This window comes from Mauremys reevesii, linkage group 8 (genome assembly GCF_016161935.1).
Source record: "Mauremys reevesii isolate NIE-2019 linkage group 8, ASM1616193v1, whole genome shotgun sequence".
NCBI lineage: Eukaryota > Metazoa > Chordata > Testudines > Geoemydidae > Mauremys > Mauremys reevesii.
Window position 1 is genome coordinate 99,269,059 of NC_052630.1, and position 17,415 is coordinate 99,286,473.

The 17,415-nt window shown below is 43.7% G+C and overlaps 1 protein-coding gene across 11 annotated transcripts in view; it reads left to right on the forward strand.

The window, feature by feature from the left end:
- The window catches only part of TTC39A (tetratricopeptide repeat domain 39A), a 74,741-nt gene that overhangs the window by 48,722 nt on the left and 8,604 nt on the right, over positions 1–17,415 (forward strand). For all 11 annotated transcript variants that reach the window (XR_005583598.1, XR_005583597.1, XM_039484153.1 and 8 more), the window contains 8 exons: positions 3,166–3,274; positions 4,306–4,373; positions 4,455–4,514; positions 6,848–7,009; positions 8,704–8,795; positions 10,503–10,623; positions 12,962–13,073; positions 15,468–15,582. Coding sequence is in view for 9 of the 11 variants with exons in the window: in XM_039484153.1 (XP_039340087.1) it covers positions 3,166–3,274; positions 4,306–4,373; positions 4,455–4,514; positions 6,848–7,009; positions 8,704–8,795; positions 10,503–10,623; positions 12,962–13,073; positions 15,468–15,582 (839 nt within the window). In the remaining 2 variants the exon portion in view is untranslated. The remainder of the gene's footprint in view (positions 1–3,165; positions 3,275–4,305; positions 4,374–4,454; positions 4,515–6,847; positions 7,010–8,703; positions 8,796–10,502; positions 10,624–12,961; positions 13,074–15,467; positions 15,583–17,415) is intronic.

Genomic DNA, 17,415 nt, shown 5'->3' on the forward strand with positions numbered 1-17,415 from the left:
TGTGTGGGCTTCTCCTTGCACCAGTGTTTCAGATAGTTGGGAGCAGGCTGAAGCATGATCTAGATTACCATAAACATGAGCAAAAATGTTCCAAATACTCTAAAAAGAAAGGGGAGTATTTAAATATTCCATTGACCAAAGTTCAAGTGGGGTGCGCCTTGACAGTACAACTAATCTAAAAGATCTTGCTGTGCTTAAGGTTGTGAGTCATAAACCCAGATCTGAGAGAAGTATTGCAACTTGCATTTGCAATCACATTTCACATGGCAGGTTTCCAAAGCTCAGCAAGAGGAAGCTGCCCCTCGGAGTACAGACGTGACATTTCAAGGTGAGAGACATAGAAAGGAGGACAGGAGATGGTAGGAGGGGTGAGGGAACAGGCATGTGTAACTCAAGGTGTCGCACTCAAGAGGGAAGGAATTTTGCATCCTGCTGTGTTTTGACCGTAACACGATGATATTGTTTGTTAAATTCTGTCAGAATGCTTGGTGCTGTGCAAGACACAGAGGAAGATGTGGCCAGCGCGTTGAGAAAATCACAGTCCTATCTGACCGCGTAAATCAGATGCATAATTCTCTGGGACACTCAGGGGATAATGTTTCACTCGTAGTGTGGAGGGCTGTTTGTTTACTGTCGGTTATTAATACTGCATTTCTAGACATTCATATCCAAAGCTGCATTAGAGCAACTTCGTATCACTCCTCTGATGCAAAGATGCCCTGAAGCCAGTGGCTCTGGCCCCCAGAGAATTGCCCTTTGTAGTGGGATCCTCAGGTGGTACAGATCAACCAGTATGTCCTCCACCCCGCTCCCTTCAGTTGGATTTCTAGTGTCTGAGGGTATGCCTGTTTGGCTGTGGGTCAAAAGACAGAATTATTGACATAGAAGGCAGGAAATTAGACTGATGGGGTCAACTTGGAAGGATATTTGTGCCAAATCGGTTGTGCTGAGTATCAGTTTTGACGTATGTCTTAATTTGTAATTGAGTTACCATTTCCCCCACTAGAAATCCTCTTATCTGGCATTTTCTGCTCTTCTGCAAACACTAAGCCAAAGTTAACTCCAAAGTGATCTTTCATAACACATTCAAGTGCTCTGTCTGCTTTGTGCCCAATGTAATTAATCGGTTATGTAGATAAGCTAATGGTAATATCCATCCTGTTTGATAAGCTTGTGGTGACATGGCCAAGCCATGAGACAAGAAAGGCAACTCTGTGTTTTGCTTTCTTTGTAAAGACCCTTAATTAAAAAAATGTGATTTAAAAAGTTGTTTGAAGCTTTTGTTGTAGCCATGTTGGTCTCAGGATCTGACACACACAAGGTAGGGGAGATAATATCTTCTATTGGATCAGTGTCTGTTGGTGGAAGGGACAAGTTTTCGAGCTACACAGAGCCCTCTCTCGGGTCCCCAGTTGTTCAAGTAGTTTCACTTCAGGGAAGCAGATGTAGTTCAGTTAAACTCCCAGCTGAAATAGGAATAAGCCGTTCGGAGGTTTCTGAATGCTGCCCTTGTCCTCCCCACATTGCATGGTCTCTGCGCATCTGGGGAATCTCGAATTGCATTCGGATGGCTAGCAGCTAGAATGTAACTACTTGGATATTAGATGTCTCTTTTATTTTGCAGACTTGGTAGGGAATTAATAGGGTATTGAATGTTCTATGCCCCACATACCATAGGGACATAACATTTGCCATGTTGTCCTGTGTTTAATGTGTTGTTTAGCTATTTGGGGAATATGATTAAACTGATCTATATTTAAAAACAATCTATTGCCTGGACAGCTGCGTATCTTGCACAGTAGCCACATTCCCCAAGATGGATTTTGTTTGGGAACACATTCTCACTGTTTCTGAGTTGATGGCTGTCAAACAAGTTGTAGTTGTGATGTGCTGCTTCTCCTGCAGGGGATAGTGTGAGTGTGCACAACATCAGTAATAACATGCTCTCTTAGTGGGTATGATCTGGTTTCCCTTAGCGGCTGACCTGACTCAGTGAGAACAGACCAGCTTTTTACTGACAATTTATGGAGTTACTTCTTTAGCTCAAGTGGTAGCGACTTGTGCTTTTGGTCCTGAAGACCCCTTGGAGGTACACAGTGTCTTTCTATAAGCAACCTAGGTCCACTAGATATACATTCTTCATGAACCATCTGTTAGTTCTTGCATTGGATCTTAAACAGGAAAGAAGTGGTTTGCAAGAAATAATGCAAGAGTTAATTTGGAAGAAGTTTTTTTGCAACACTCCTGAGTCTGTCATTTCCTGGTATTGCTGTTGTAGGCAAGTGCTGCAATAGTAATTTTAAAATACTTTTCTCTCTTTCTCTCTCCCCTACCATCTCACATACTTTATTATCATTAAGTGTGTCCTTAATGTCTCTGAGATATAGCTGTATTACGGTGCTCAAATACCACAGTGACAATAGGCATTGTAGAAAAACCTGAATGGAACAGAACAGTGTTATACGTAGTACAGATGAACAAACCTGAGGCACAGGGAGACTAAATGAAGGTCAAGTAGGAGGTCACTGTGTGGACTTAGTCTCCAGTATGCCAGTGTTCCTGTCCTCCATTCTAAAGCATTACCATATATTATGCTGTGTTAATAGATTCATGGAGTTTAAGGCCCGAAGGGACAATTAGATCCTCTAGTCTGACTTCCTGCATATCATAGGTCATGAAATTTCACCTCATTAATCTATATTGAGTCCAATAACTTGTTTGGCTAAATCATATATATTACAGTAACAGTAACTATTCATGTCACCACTGTACCACGTGCCTAGATGCATTGCATAGTGGCAACGTGTCAGTTGCGTAGGTACTACAAAATTCTGTGTATTTTATTTTTCAGGAATGATGTTAGCTCTGTGGGATGATACTGGTAACTCGTAAGCACTGTTGCACTCTCAACTGCACAATTATCTGAATCTCGGCTCTGCCACATGATATTTTGCAAAAGTCAAGTGATAACTCCATTGGAAACTATTACCGTGTGTTCTCCTCTAATAACTACATGCACAATTTATATCACCTCTGTAGATCTACAGTGCAGTCCATGTGTTTGAGCTACCAGCATAGCTACAAATGAGACTATAGAAGTTAATAGCAAAATAGCACTGTAATTGCTTTACAAGACTTTGTCTTCCTTCTCTAATTTTTACACAGGAGTATGGTCTGTTGCAGCTTCAGGAGGGAGCATTGATGTACAGCTTTAGGTCGGTGCTATGTACCATGCTGCTGCTGTGCTATCATACCTTCATGACCTTTGTGTTAGGTAGGATTATTCTCAGTAGCCCTGTAATAGTCCTTCCGTATGATCAGTTATTGCTAGGAAACAAGGGGAAGACGTGGTTAAATTGCAAACCTGTTGGTGAATTGTTCATTCAAACCTGGACTGGACGGAGTTGGATAATTTGTGGTGGTTGATTTTTGCAATAACTGTCATCACTGTGGAAAGGGCTTTGTTCTTCAAGATGGAGGCTTGTGTCGGACATTTGGGAGGGGGACCTGAGGGGATAGCTGGAGTGTTGCCATAAGAAGAGGTCACAAGAACAAGTTATACTTCCTGTGGCCAAGTGAGCTGTTTTGGAAGTGTGTTTAAAAAAAAAAAATCCTTGTAAAAAGATTGGCTAAATCCTGTTTTCATGTAAATTTGTCACTCCTGTCTTCTTGGGGTGACGTATTTCCCATTAAAACGATGCTTTCACTCATGGCCTACTCCTAAAGCACTCTAGGCCTAGGCAAATGTACCACCAGCTTTTAGAATAATTGCTAAACGTACCTGAAAAAATGTCATTGGATACCTCAGCTCTGGTCTCATAGCCCTTTGCAACTGCAAAAGCCATGCGGTGTGGCCCAGTAAAAACCTGGCCTATTCCAATGCCAGTCTTTATGGTTCTATGTTTTAAAAAGTTGCCATGACGTTAGGAAATGGGGGGGTGTCCCCGTGGCCATTCAGAAGCCAAGCAATGGGCAGTCAGTATCTGATCCTGCCCCCTTTCACTTTCTTTCTCTTTTTCTGTCTTGCACAGAATGGAGGATCCCAGGCAGTGGGGCGGGAGGGAGCAATGCTGCATGGAGATTTCTGCCAGCACAGAATCAGTTTGCCTTTATGGTGCCTCCATGTAAGCACGACTTCTTGGTGCCCTCTTCTGATCTGTCTGAAGTGGTGCAGGATGAGGGCCTATGTTTGGACCTAAACGCTGCTGTATGGGAGAATTGATTTATTGTCCAGATGATGATTACTCGAGGCTATTGTTTCCTGTTCCTTTTAATAATTTGCATTGTTTTACTCAACTAATCTAGGGACAGGGAAAGGAAACGTTGAAGAAGCAGAAAGGCTACTCAAGCCTTACTTGGCTCGCTATCCAAAAGTAAGATGAATCCTAATTTAGTTTAGTGTTTTTGTAGCTAGCTGCATGAAAATGGTTCACGGTTGCTTTTGTTTATTACAGGGAGCCATATTCCTGTTTTTTGCGGGCAGGATAGAAACAATAAAAGGCAATATTGATACAGTAAGTAACCCTTTTCTCCTTGGAAAAAAACCTCCAAGAACAACATTGCCCTATGAGTCATAAAGCCTGGCAAAGATTTTAAAAAATAGGAGTGTAGGTTGGGCTTCGAACCGTATTTAGACACCCCAAAGCCAATTATCCTAAATTTTGGGCAAGTCCACTTTTTGGCTGGGATCCAACTGTAAATCTGTAGTGCATAAATACAAAACACGAATTTTATTCTTATGATTGCTCTGAATGGCTTGACCCACTGCTTTCAGTTAATTGAATTGAACAGCATAAAATAACCATCGGTGATTTGTTTGAATGACTTGATTGGATCAGGGTTTAATCATTTTGGTTTGAAAGTTCTACCTTGAAAATGCCCAACTTCAAGCAAAACCCCTTAGAAATAATGTTTTTGCAACAACCCTTTAAAGTGTTGCTGGGCCTCCATGCTGATGTGCAATCAAGAACCCTCATGATTGCTGTCCTGAAAAGGTCGCCAGAAGTGTTGGCCCAGAATGGAGCACGCCAGTCAAACAGTAGCTGATTATATGTATCCTGAACAATGCAATTCCTGATTCAATTAAACTTGGCAGAAATTCCGCCAGCTACAGCTGAGTGCTAGGGCTTGGCTACACTTGTGAGTTAGAGTGCATTAAAACAGCCCCGGGCACCCTAGCTCACTACCTGTCCACACTGGCAAGGCACGTAGAGCGCTCTGACTCCAGGGCTAGAGTGCTCCTGGTACTCCACCTCGGTGAGAAGATTAACACTTGGTGCATATTGGCTGAAATGCCTGGGTGTCAGTGTGAACGAGGTGTTGCATTACTGCGCTCTGATCAGCCTCCGGAAACGTCCCATAATCCCTTTAAGTCAAGTGGCCACTCTGGTCATTGTTTTGGAATCACTGCAGGCATGCCGATATGCCCTTTGAAAGCTCTGTTTCTGACAGCCGGCATGCTTATCTGCTCTGAGACAAAGCAACCATTACTGTGGAATGCTGTATGTGAGGTGGGGGGAACGGGGTCTGTTGGTGTCTGAACTTACAAGACAGCATGCTGACATGCTCTCATACCCCCAAAACCCCACTCTCTCTCCCCACATACACACAACACACTCCCTGTCACACTCCACCCCACCCCCCTCATCTGAAAAGCACGTTGCAGCCACTTGTATGCTGGGATAGCTACCACAATGCACTATTCTCTGTGGCCTTTGCAAGAGCTGCTAATGTGGCCACGCCAGTGCGCTTGCAGCTGTCAGTGTGGACAGACTGCAGCACTTTCCCCACTGCGCTCTACGAAGGCTGGTTTAACTCACAGCGCTCTACAGCTGCAAGTGTAGCCAGGCCCCTGGTTGCAGAGCTGGTATCAAACTATGAGGATACTTTAAGGCAGTGGCTGTGAAAGACGGGACAATTAAGCAAGTATGTGTGTGAGAGTGATGAATGTGGTCCACTGTCTTGTGCTGCTCTTACTCCAGTGTGATGATAGTGTAACAGTTCTCCAATATTAATGCTCTTTGTCTAACCCAGTGGTCCCCAACCTTTTCGTCTGGCGGGCGCCAGACGAAGGACCGTGGCGGCAGTGGAGCATCCGCTGAAATGCTGCCGAATTTCTGCGGCATTTCGGCGGCGACGCCTCTCGATGATGTCGCTTGTCAGTGGCAAGTGGCGTCATCGAGAGGCGTCGCTGCTGAAACGCCGCAGAAATTTGGTGGCATTTTGGCGGATGCTCCACCGCCGGCCAAGATACGGGCGCCGCGTTGGGGACCCCTGGTCTAACCCATCTTGAAGCCTGCCGTGCCTTTAACGCTCTGCAGTTATTTTCCTTTGCCTTCTCTTAGACTTGTACTCTTCTCTTCTCTTGCTGTTTTTTACATGTCCCAAATATCTGGGGCAGGTTCTCAGTTGGTTTATATTGTCACTCTCCACTGATGTTAGTGGAGCTTTGATATATACACCAGCTGAAGAACTGCCCCTCTGACTTTAATTTCCTAATTTCCTCGCAACAAACACTCCTCTTGCTGCTCTACTATTCACCTACACTCGGCATCAGGTAATAAAATTAAGGTATAAGGAGGACTCTAGGTGGTAAACGTGATAATACAGGGTGAAACTATGAAGTCAAGGGTCTGATCCTGCTGCCTTGAAGTCAGTGGGCCTGATCCTAGGAAATGCTGACCACTCTCAACTCCCATTAACTTAGAATTGAGGCACTCCCCACCTAGGAGCAGCATTGGGTCCCAGTGCTGTTTACCTAATGGACACATTCAACGTGTCTATTCTATGAAGCCTGTTTTTTCCCCTCACGGTGATTATGGTTATGTTTGGACTTTCCTTGGTTCAGGCAGTTAGTAGGTTTGAGGAATGCTGTGAGGCCCAGCAGCATTGGAAGCAGTTTCATCACATGTGTTACTGGGAACTAATGTGGTGCTTCACCTACAAGCGCCAGTGGAGGATGGCCTATTTCTATGCGGATCTGCTAAGCAAAGAAAACAATTGGTCAAAGGTAAGCGACAGTGAAAAGAAAACCGATAGTTAATGAAAGAGACACCAAAGCTTAGGTGTTACATTTTAATTGGGTTGAGCCACATCTATGGTACGGTGAGGGCAGTAAAACAAAATCTGGCTTGTTCTGGCTCATGCAATGTATAGAGGGGGAGCGGAGCAGTGCAGACATTCTAAACGTGTCATGTGATCTGGGAATGCCGCTAGATTTCAGAGCTGATTTTTAACTAAAGGGCAGTCAACTGGCAACAGGCTCTGTCATGTACTAATTGGCCATCCTGTGTAATTAGCGGTAGGTCGTTATTTCTTTTATTGCAGATACATTAATGAACGTGAGCTGTTCTGGTGACCATGTGGAAGGTAGTGGTTTTTGTAATGAGAGTTAAACATGGTGGTGCCTGCTAGGTAATAACTGTAACCAGGGCAAATTGCTTGGTTTAAGGGACTACCTAGCCCCCCTTGTGAGCAGATCTGGCCCAACACCTTGGAAATGGAAGGGGGTGTTGTCTCTATGACACTGACTATCTACCTCCCTCCTCATTTATCCGAGCCCCATGAGAGCAGCACCTCCATTGGCTTCTTTGGTCAGCAGCTGATGGAACCAGGGCATTGGCCCTGTCACAGCTCCTGCTGAAGTCAAGTGGCCGGAGGTAGAGTGGGGGGCAGCACAACTGCGCAGAGGGGCAGCCATCCAGGTGTGACTGCTTCTGTCTAAACCAGTGTCAGGCTTGCCTTTGCCATGGATCTCTGGGACTGAGAGGCCTTGCCGCTGCCTATTCTGCAGCCACCAAAACGTCTCCCACCGGAGGCAATAGTGTCCTGGAGCACTGCAAGCTGGACCTTGCCAAAGTGTCTGTTCTTTTGACCCCTTCCTGGAGGTCACTATGCAGAACAGGGAAATCAGACCCATATCTGATGGTAAAGACTAAGGTGTCTATAAGAGATTGTAGGGCTCATGAGAAACACCTTCACGTGAGTTCTGTGGACAGCAGCCAATCACAGAACCAGGGTTTGCATCCTGAACATTTGTTGAAAATGGTGAATTAAATTATAAACAGGATGAAATGAGAAATTGAGGGGCGTTTTTGTGGGCATGTGGCCGCATGAGTTCCAAGGCCAACAGCCAATCACAGAACCAGTCTTTGCATATGCATGACTATTGAAAACCCCATTTGAGCGTAAATTCCGTGTCCTATGGTAATTGCTGTCCCCTGCTGTGATGGCTACTACAGCAACACTCAGGAAGTAACGAATTATTATACTCTACCTTCCCTTGGCATTCACTGTTACATCCTCCAGCACCCTGTACTTTTGACCGTTTACTCAGGAGTTCTTATGTGATTAATCACTAATTAGTTATCTTTAATAGGAAAGCTTCTTTTTTGTTGCGCACACACAAATATTCATAGAATGGAAATAAAAACTGGTGCAAACACAGCAAACTAAAAACAATAAAAGATACCATAACATGAGCTCTTCTGTGCTCTCTTTTGAAAGTACTGGGTCTTATGCACATATCTCAGTTGGAAAACTGACCCTCCTCTTAAGTGTTTTGTAATATTACTTGAGTTTACAAGGAAAAGCAACAAAGGTTTCCCTCCTTAATAGTACCATCATGTTGGCTTTTAAATCAGTGCTGCTGTGAATACAATTTACTGTCCAGATGATGTTGACAGCATTTGCTCTTCACTGTAGGTTACCTATATTTACATGAAAGCTGCCTATCTCAGTATGTTTGGTCCAGATGATCACAGACCCTTTGGGGATAATGAAGTGGAACTGTTTCGGTAAGATTTAGAAAGTCCCATCTAGGACACTATTCCTTTCCTTATCTTTTCAAATGACTTGCAACAATGAATGTAAATCAGGTGTTGGAAGTAGAGAGGAAAAGTTACTGATTCTGTAGGGTTAATAAGATGCAGATTTGTGTGAATATATCATCAGAATATGCTTAGGCATTTCTGACTGCAGGGACCACGTGAGAGAGAGAGAGAGAGAGAAAATAAAATACAGTGTCAGATGCTCAAAATAATTCCCCATTAACTATACTACCATTTTTGGAAAGCTTTCAGCAGCCCTTGAGTATATTTCAACTTCCCATGGGCCCAGAAATGCTTTGAATTAATATCACTTTCTATTTTATCATTGCTACAAGTGGCTGCTGCTATTGCATGCAACATTTTCCTTGTTTTTTTTCTATTGTTCCCGGTAGTTAAAGTTGGCATGAGTTTTCTGAAAGCCTTGTACAGATTTCACCACAAGATGTGTGTGTCCTGATACAAGGCTGTTGGAGGCAGCCTCAATACGACTGGGAGCCTGGGGCTTGGCATCTGGTAGAACTATGAAAGGCTCAAGAGGGCAAGCCAGGGGGTGTGCAGGCTCATTACTGGAACTGTAACTTGAATCTGGTTCTGATGTTTATGCTCAAAAAATGCCTGGCTGCTGCTTCAGTTTAATCAACTAGTTACAGTAAAATCCCCTTATAAAATGGAGTTTTATTTTTAAAATAGCGTTATTCCGAGATGATCCGAACCACTTACTGTATAAAAAGCTTTATGTGATCATCATGGATCCACTCACTGCTAGGGGCGCCTCTGGGGATTAGCTGCTACACCCTCCTTTGTTGGTCGCTCTCACTGAGACCCCTGTCGCTCCGGCTTCCTCTTTGCGACTTGGCCCTGCAGCCAGCTTGCCACGGTCCTCCCCGTCCCGGGCACTGAAGTGTTTTGGGGCAAATGTTCCCAGGAAGTCAGTTCTCTTCTGGTTTGTGAAACTTCCCCACTGGCTGGTAGGGGAACCCAGGCTTACCTTCTATTCTGGGTTCCAGCTCAGGGACCCTCTGATCTGCAGCCAAAGTCTGCACTATCCTATACCTTGCTGCTTTTCCCCTGAGCTTTTCCTACCTTTCTGTCTCTCCTGCTCCCCACTGCCTCAGGTTTGCCAGCCTAAACTTCCTCCTCCCAGGGAAAAACTGTAGACTACACTCCATAGTCCCAAACACACGTCCCTTCACCCAGGGGGTGACTGCAGACTACTTCCCTGCAGCTGCTTTCTTCTCTCCGCTCCTGGGCTTTATACAGGCCACTCCTGTTCCCCTCCAGCTGACTCTCATCTAATTAATCCCCCCCCCCCCCGGGTGGTCCTCCAGGTGCAACAGAATTAGCCCACTTAGCCACCGTAACCCCTTCAGCCTTGTGTGCGATGGACACGCCCTCACAGGTCCATAAAAACATAAATTAGTTACTGCACATTTCCTCTTACCCAGATTGCAGTTTGTACATTGAAACTACTCAGGGCATCCATATTTTCTCAGAGTTCATTACAAGAAAGATTTCACGGGATGTGGTATTCCTCAGGAGATGACTTTGTTTAGTCTTTACATGTCAACACCTCTCAATGAATCAGTCTTTTAATTTTTTTTTGTTTTGGGTTGAGTGGGTTTTTCCAGATATTCAGAGGGGCAATAATGACTTTAGCTGTTTTTAATCTTGCAGGATCGTGCCTAGTTTGAAACTGAAAATTGCAGGGAAGTCACTGCCTACAGAGAAGTTTGCCATTCGGAAATCTCGGAGATACCTTCCCTCAAACCCAGTCCCTTTGCCTGTGCCTGCTTTGGTAGGCTGGAAAGATGTCTTATTCCCCCTATATTTTTCAGTAATTCACAATATGGAGACAAAAATTAGATACTTAGAATGGTGTATGTTGAACCCCCCTCCAAGAGCCTGAAATGGTCCCAGGACCTAATCTTGCAAATGTGAAGAATGTTGTAAAACTGGGGCATGTGCTGCACTCTAGGAAATGGAGCCAGATGTGTGTCAACTGAATATGCTGCATGTGCAACTCACTATTTCACTTTTTAGACTACAACACACTCCTCAGCTTTTCACTGTTCATGCTCCGGTAGACTTTACTTTTGGTGCCCATGTTTCAAAGTCTCATCCACTGGGCCAGCAGAAGGAAGCATTCCAGGTACAGCTGGGGAGAACATTAGGCAGGCAACTGGCGAAACTAGATACTTTTGAGTCTAACCAACCTGAACGTGAATGTTGGAAGCTCAGTTTGAAAGATTAGCAGCTATGCTCTAGGGTACATAATGGCTAGAAGGACAAAATTCAGCCACTTCTTTGCAGCCAGAATAGAAAACTGCTGTGTGTGCTGGACATCCATCCCTGGCTGATCCCCCAGGGCCAAATAAGAATAACTGCTCTGAAGTCTCATTGGTGGAGCATTAGGAGAGGGCCCCCTCTGCACTCATGTGAAAGCCAATCCCTGGAGAATGGTGAGAGAATAGCAGGGGATCTGGGTTCTGTAGATTTGCTAAGTGTGGTTCACATCAGAGCCTAAACTCTAGGTTCATCGCTTTTTGAGTGTGCCACCAATGTTCACAACAATTGGAAATTTTTTTAACCAATTCAGCTGTTTTGTCTAGTTGTTTGCTGTCTCTCAGGTCAGGCCTTTCCTTTAAGAGTCTTGGTTGGTATGTATCTTAAAGACAACTCAAAGAATCATTTTGCTCTTTTTGGGGGGGGAGGAGGGTCAGTATATCTCCTCTTATAGTTTGTCCCTTCACTCATGAGCGCCTGACCTGAGAGAGTGTACATTCATAGCTAGTACTCTTCTCTCAGTCCACTGGCAGTAAAATGTGATACCATGGGTTGTTTCAAAATTCAGTCTCTGTTGCAACTGTATGTCAACTCAGCATGCATAATCCCTTAAGGATCAGTTTCAACAAGATCCAAGGATTTAGGTGGAGGCCAATAATGGGGTCACCTCTAGTGAAAATTATTTTGAATCCACACCCAGTAGGTTTCCATAAGCCATTGGAAGCCAGAAACGGACACACTTGAGTTTCGCGGGGGCTGGTCTTATGTGATGGTGCAACAGGTTTCTCTAGCAAGTCTTGCTAAGTATCCTGTTTCCATTTGCTGCAATTGCACTTTCAAGGCACCAGGTGTCACACTCTAATAGTTAAAGACTAGGGGATTGATGGAGTTGGGGTTCATGTAACAAGCAGTTTATAACAGAATCTTAACTGAACTGTTATACTTTCTAGGACTTTTCATTTGGGTGGGAAGGAACTTGCTTATTGGAATCAGGTCCTAACTCACAGATTTAGCCCAGAAAGTTTTTATTTAAACTATGGAAAAATGCAGTTTGGGGTATTTTTATAACCACCCAAGCAACTGAATCTTCGCTAGAGAGAAATAAGCACAGCACTGTTGTCTCAACCCTTAAAAAAATAGCTCAGCTATAGCAAATGCCTTTGCATGAGGCACTTCTTATCAGCCCTAGAAGAAAATTAATGTGTGCAGGAATTTAGAAATAAGAAACATTTAAGTTACAAAATAGCCCTTTTAGGAACAGGTAAAGAAAGGTTCTAATAAGTCTCCATAATAATTCTGTCTTTAACTCTTCTTCTAAAAGTCCCAGATGTGATGGTGATTGTAGTGATAGGCACTTATTAGCATTTAGAATAGAGCTTCGGCTCATTTCCTGTAGGCCAGTGAACTGCCCCGATGGAAAAGCCCTACAGAATGAATAGGGATGAAACCAATAGGACTGGCTCTATAGAATTTAGTTGACAATGATATCCTGAGCCATCCGGTCCTCCAGTCTGTCTCTCAGCTTCCGAGCTGTCTCCTATATTACAGAGGTAGGGTTGGTGTTCTACTCAAGTGATGTGTATTGGCAAAGGGGTGGACTAGATGACTTAATAGGACTTCAGAGTGGTAGTCATGTTAGTCTGTATCGGCAAAAACAATGAGGAGTCCTCATTGTTTTTGCTAATGAGACTTCCAGCACTATTTGCTTTTTAGCAATAAGTTACAGTGAGGCCATATCATCAGTATCCGCACCTAGGAAGGAATTCATAACTTCTGCCCTTTGCTGAAATAATCAGCTACCTACATCTCTCCATTGCCACATTAATGCAATGTTCTCTGGCCACCCCTAGGAAATGATGTATATCTGGAATGGCTATGCTGTGATTGGAAAATGTCCTGATTTAACAGAAGGCATGCTGCAGACATTAACAGAGGCGGAAGCAGCTCTGGAAAGAAGCCCAGGTAAGCACTGATCTGATTTAAGCAGGTGTTTTACAATAGTGTATATATACTTGAAGATATTCTGGTCGTCTGTGAATAAAAGTTTTCCAGCTAGTAAAACAAGTTAATACAGTCACAAGAGTGAGCTGGATTATCTCACCATGTGTTGTTAAAACAGATAGGAATAACATTCCTCTATTAATGCATTAACTTGTAATATGGCATAAGAGACTTGTCACTTACAGGATGCATCTTAGGAACCATCCACAAATATGTATTGAAAGACCACTTCTTTTACAAAATACATATTTAAATCTAAGGGTCAAATTTATCATTTGCATTGACTTCAATTACACTATGGGTGACAGGCCACAAACTGCACATGCTTCGCTATATGCAGGTGCTGTATTATTTCAGTTCTAAAGAACACAGTGGAGGAGACAAGCGTCAAGCTGATTTATAGAAAGCACCGTCACCTACTAACCCACAAGCTGGAGGGTTGACTGATATCTGTGAGTTAACTATTTGCTATAAAACACTTGCACTTAAATGGACTGTGCAAAAAACTGGAGCATAAGAAGGGAATGGTACAAAATTAGGTCAGACTCTTATACCATGCCTGGTTTCAGTGTGTTAACTAGACAGGCATGGCAGAGTAGAATTGCTGTTTTTTCTCTCCATCTTTTATTTTTGGTCTCCCCAGTCCAGCAGGGGTTCCCCAGCCTGCACAGCTGCTCTTCAGCAATTCCCCCTATGCTACAAACCTTTCAGTCTCATCTGTACTCACTACCTTTCTGTGAAAGGTTCAGACCTTACCATGACAGTGGAGTCTGGGTCAAATCAACACCCTGAAATCCTTTCTGGAACCTTAGTCTTCCCTGCATATACACTGCACGTTACCACAACTATTCTCCAGCCAGCAGACAAGTTAAATTCTCTGAAGAACGCTGTTAATGTTGTTCTTGCTTGTCCAGCAGGTGTCATTCAGCTACTTAGTAATACTCATCATTAGTAACACCCTAGGCCCAGAGAGGCATCTTCCCAGCCCATTTGGTCAGGGAATGACATTGTCATCAACTGGTGGCTTGTGTCCTTCAGTGGAACATCTAGAAAAACTAGTAATTCAGCTTGAAACATTGAAAACTGAACTTTTAAGTCAGTCTCAGAGGCATATGAGTTGCTTGAAGTATCAGCCAAGTTTGTCCCCTTTTTAACTCTGAAAAAGCTGTGTGTGTGTGGGGAGGGGGGGAACCTTTTAGCTGAAGGGAAGGGAGTTTGGTGTAATGGTCAGAAAAGGGACTTTTGCTGCCTCAGTCACCCATTCTGCTACTTTGTCATGGGTCAGCATATGCCAGTTTGCAAAGCATGCAAACTTCCTTGCAGAGTTTGTTGAGGCTCATCGATGACTGGAAAGTGCCTTGAGGATACTGGCTGAAAAGTGCTGTATATTTTAAATGAAAAGTATAGACTAAAAGCAGGGTTTTTTCCTCTAATGCCTTTAGGTGTTACGCTTAGCAGTAATATGTTTTACAAAAGTGTGATTATTTTTTTTGAGTTGACAATGGCCATTTAAATAGCAATATACGGAAGGAGACCAAGTTAGACTGAAATCCTTGGGGCAAGGATCTAACATTATAAAGACCTAATCCAGCAAACATGTATGTGACTGATGTTATATGCTATAAGAAATCCGTTGAAGTTAATGGAAGTGTTCATGAGAATAAAATTCTCACGTGCATAAGTATTTCCATTTTTCAGTGACTAGTTTATACAATGTGCATATCAGTGGCAGGATACATTATAAATTTTAAAAAGTGCATACATGTAAATGTGTTCACAGAATAGATGGCCAGCGGGGATTGCTGATATACATTTGATTTATCTTCCTGGAAGAAAAAAAAAAAACAACCGTTGCAGGCTCTAACCCACTTAACTGTGCTCATAGTTAGTCTGGAACAACGTGATCCCATCACTTTTACCTTCCTTTCCTTTCCCCACGGGAAGCAACTTTGCTTTTTAAACAGCTACTTGTGCATCTTCTCTTAAGCAAGGCCCCTATCCGTTCATGTATGCAGACCCTAGTGCCTGCATTGAAATAACAGATCGTGTACACGCCATGAATGTCTGTGAGGCTGCAAAGGTTCAAGTGCATCTTTGATTGCAGATCAGGGCCTTAGACCATAATCTCCAAAGGGCAGCAGCTATCTCACAGGAAGTGTCGAGAATCCAGCCAGTCTGAATGGGGTACTAGTGCCATACAAATAAAAAAATAATGCTCTGAAAATCTCAACTGTTGCAAAGAGGTTTGGAAAATGTGCCTGCTAAGTATTTTTGGAACAGCAATGTTAATTTTTTTTTAAGGCACCAAGTTATTTCAAAATGCAAAACTGATAAAATGGTTACTTTATTTTGCAGCTACAGAATTACTAGCAGATGACCAATGTTTGTTAAAGCTGTTAAAGGGTTTATGTCTGAAGCACTTGGGCAAGATTTCTGAGGCAGAAGATCATTTCATTTATATCCATTTAAAGTAAGTTTTTCCATATTTAACATGCAGCAGAACTCAAGAAATGCTGAGTGTAAGTAGCCCTGTCAAACAGTCCAGTCCTTTAAGTCAAGCCCAAGCCTCTCTAAAATAGCTGTGTAACAGTGGCACCATTTTGCTCAGCAAATCTACAATCCATGTGTATACAGAGGTATCTGCTGACTTTAGGGACCAAAGTGCTTTTCTACTTCTGCTAGCCCTGCAGAGTCAACACAACTAAGGCCTTGGCTACACTTGCCGCGCGGGTCGATGCGGTGAGTTCGACTTCTCGGAGTTCGAACTCCCCGCGCGCTCCGGTCGACTCCGGAACTCCACCACTGCAAACGGCGGTGGTGGAGTCGACCTTGGAGCCGCGGACTTCGATCCCGCGGTGTCTGGACGGGTAAGTAGTTCGAACTAGGGTACTTCGAGTTCAGCTATGCTATTTGCGTAGCTGAACTTGCGTACCCTAGTTCAACCCCCGCCCTTAGTGTAGACCAGGCCTAAGAGAGTGTGAGCTGGATTCTGTTATTTCTTGTGCACCATCAACAGAATAGTTCGCTGAATTCACATGACAAGAAACCTACTGAAGGTGATGAGGATGCACAGATATTGCACAGGGCATACTTTTTGGTCTGCACAGCTTGTGTGGATAATGTATGAAAAGACTGAAGAATCCCATGCACTGCTACCAACCAGGGACCGAATGGCTAGGCAGCAGTTCTGCAGAAAAGGACCTAGGGGTTACAGTGGACAAGAAGCTGGATATGAGTCAACAGTGTGCCCTTGTTGTCAAGAAGGCTAATGGCATTTTGGGCTGTATAAGTAGGGGCATTGTCAGCAGATCGAGGGATGTGATCATTTCCCTCTATTCAACATTGATGAGGCCTCGTCTGGAGTACTGTGTCCAGTTTTGGGCCCCACACTACAAGAAGGATGTGGAAAAATTGGAAAGAGTCCAGCGGAGAGCAACAAAAATGATTAGGGGGCTAGAGCACATGACTTATGAGGAGAGGCTGAGGGAACTGGGATTGTTTAGTTTGCAGAAGAGAAAAATGAGGGGGGATTTGATAGCTGCTTTCAACTACCTGAAAGGGGGTTCCAAAGAGGATGGATCTCGACTGTTCTCAGTGGTACCTGATGACAGAACAAGGAGTAATGGTCTCAAGTTGCAGTGGGGGAGATTTAGGTTGGATATTAGGAAAAACTTTTTCACTAGGAGGGTGGTGAAGCACTGGAATGGGTTACCTAGGGAGGTGGTGGAATCTCCTTCCTTAGAGGTTTTTAAGGTCAGGCTTGACAAAGCCCTGGCTGGGATGATTTAGTTGGGAATTGGTCCTGCTTTGAGCAGGGGGTTGGACTAGATGACCTCCTGAGGTCCCTTCCAACCCTGATATTCTATGATTCTAAGAACCCAGCTTGACTTGAAGAGCACAGGTTGAGTTTGCAAGGCTGGAAGTTAGAAAAAAACTTACATGTACATGAGCATGTTTGATATAGAACCATTGAAATGCAGTAAATGTGCTCCCCCCGCTCGCAAGTGCACACAGTCCCATTTTTATTCATTTGCCAGAGCAGAACCATATTTTAATTCAGCTGAGTAAGACCTAGGACTGGTTGGGGGTTTCTGTGAGAGGAATTTTAAAAGAGCAGTTGAGGAGGACAAGCCTTAATTGTACCTTTCTAAAGTCTTTGTGATGGTATAGTTAAGATTCTCTTAGCTCTTCTATTAGAAACCTTTATTTTTGGGTGTATGTAACTTTAGAACCAAAATGATTCCTAGGCTGGCTGTTGCTCTCTTACATCCCGATCCCGGAATTTGTTCTGTGTGCAGATATC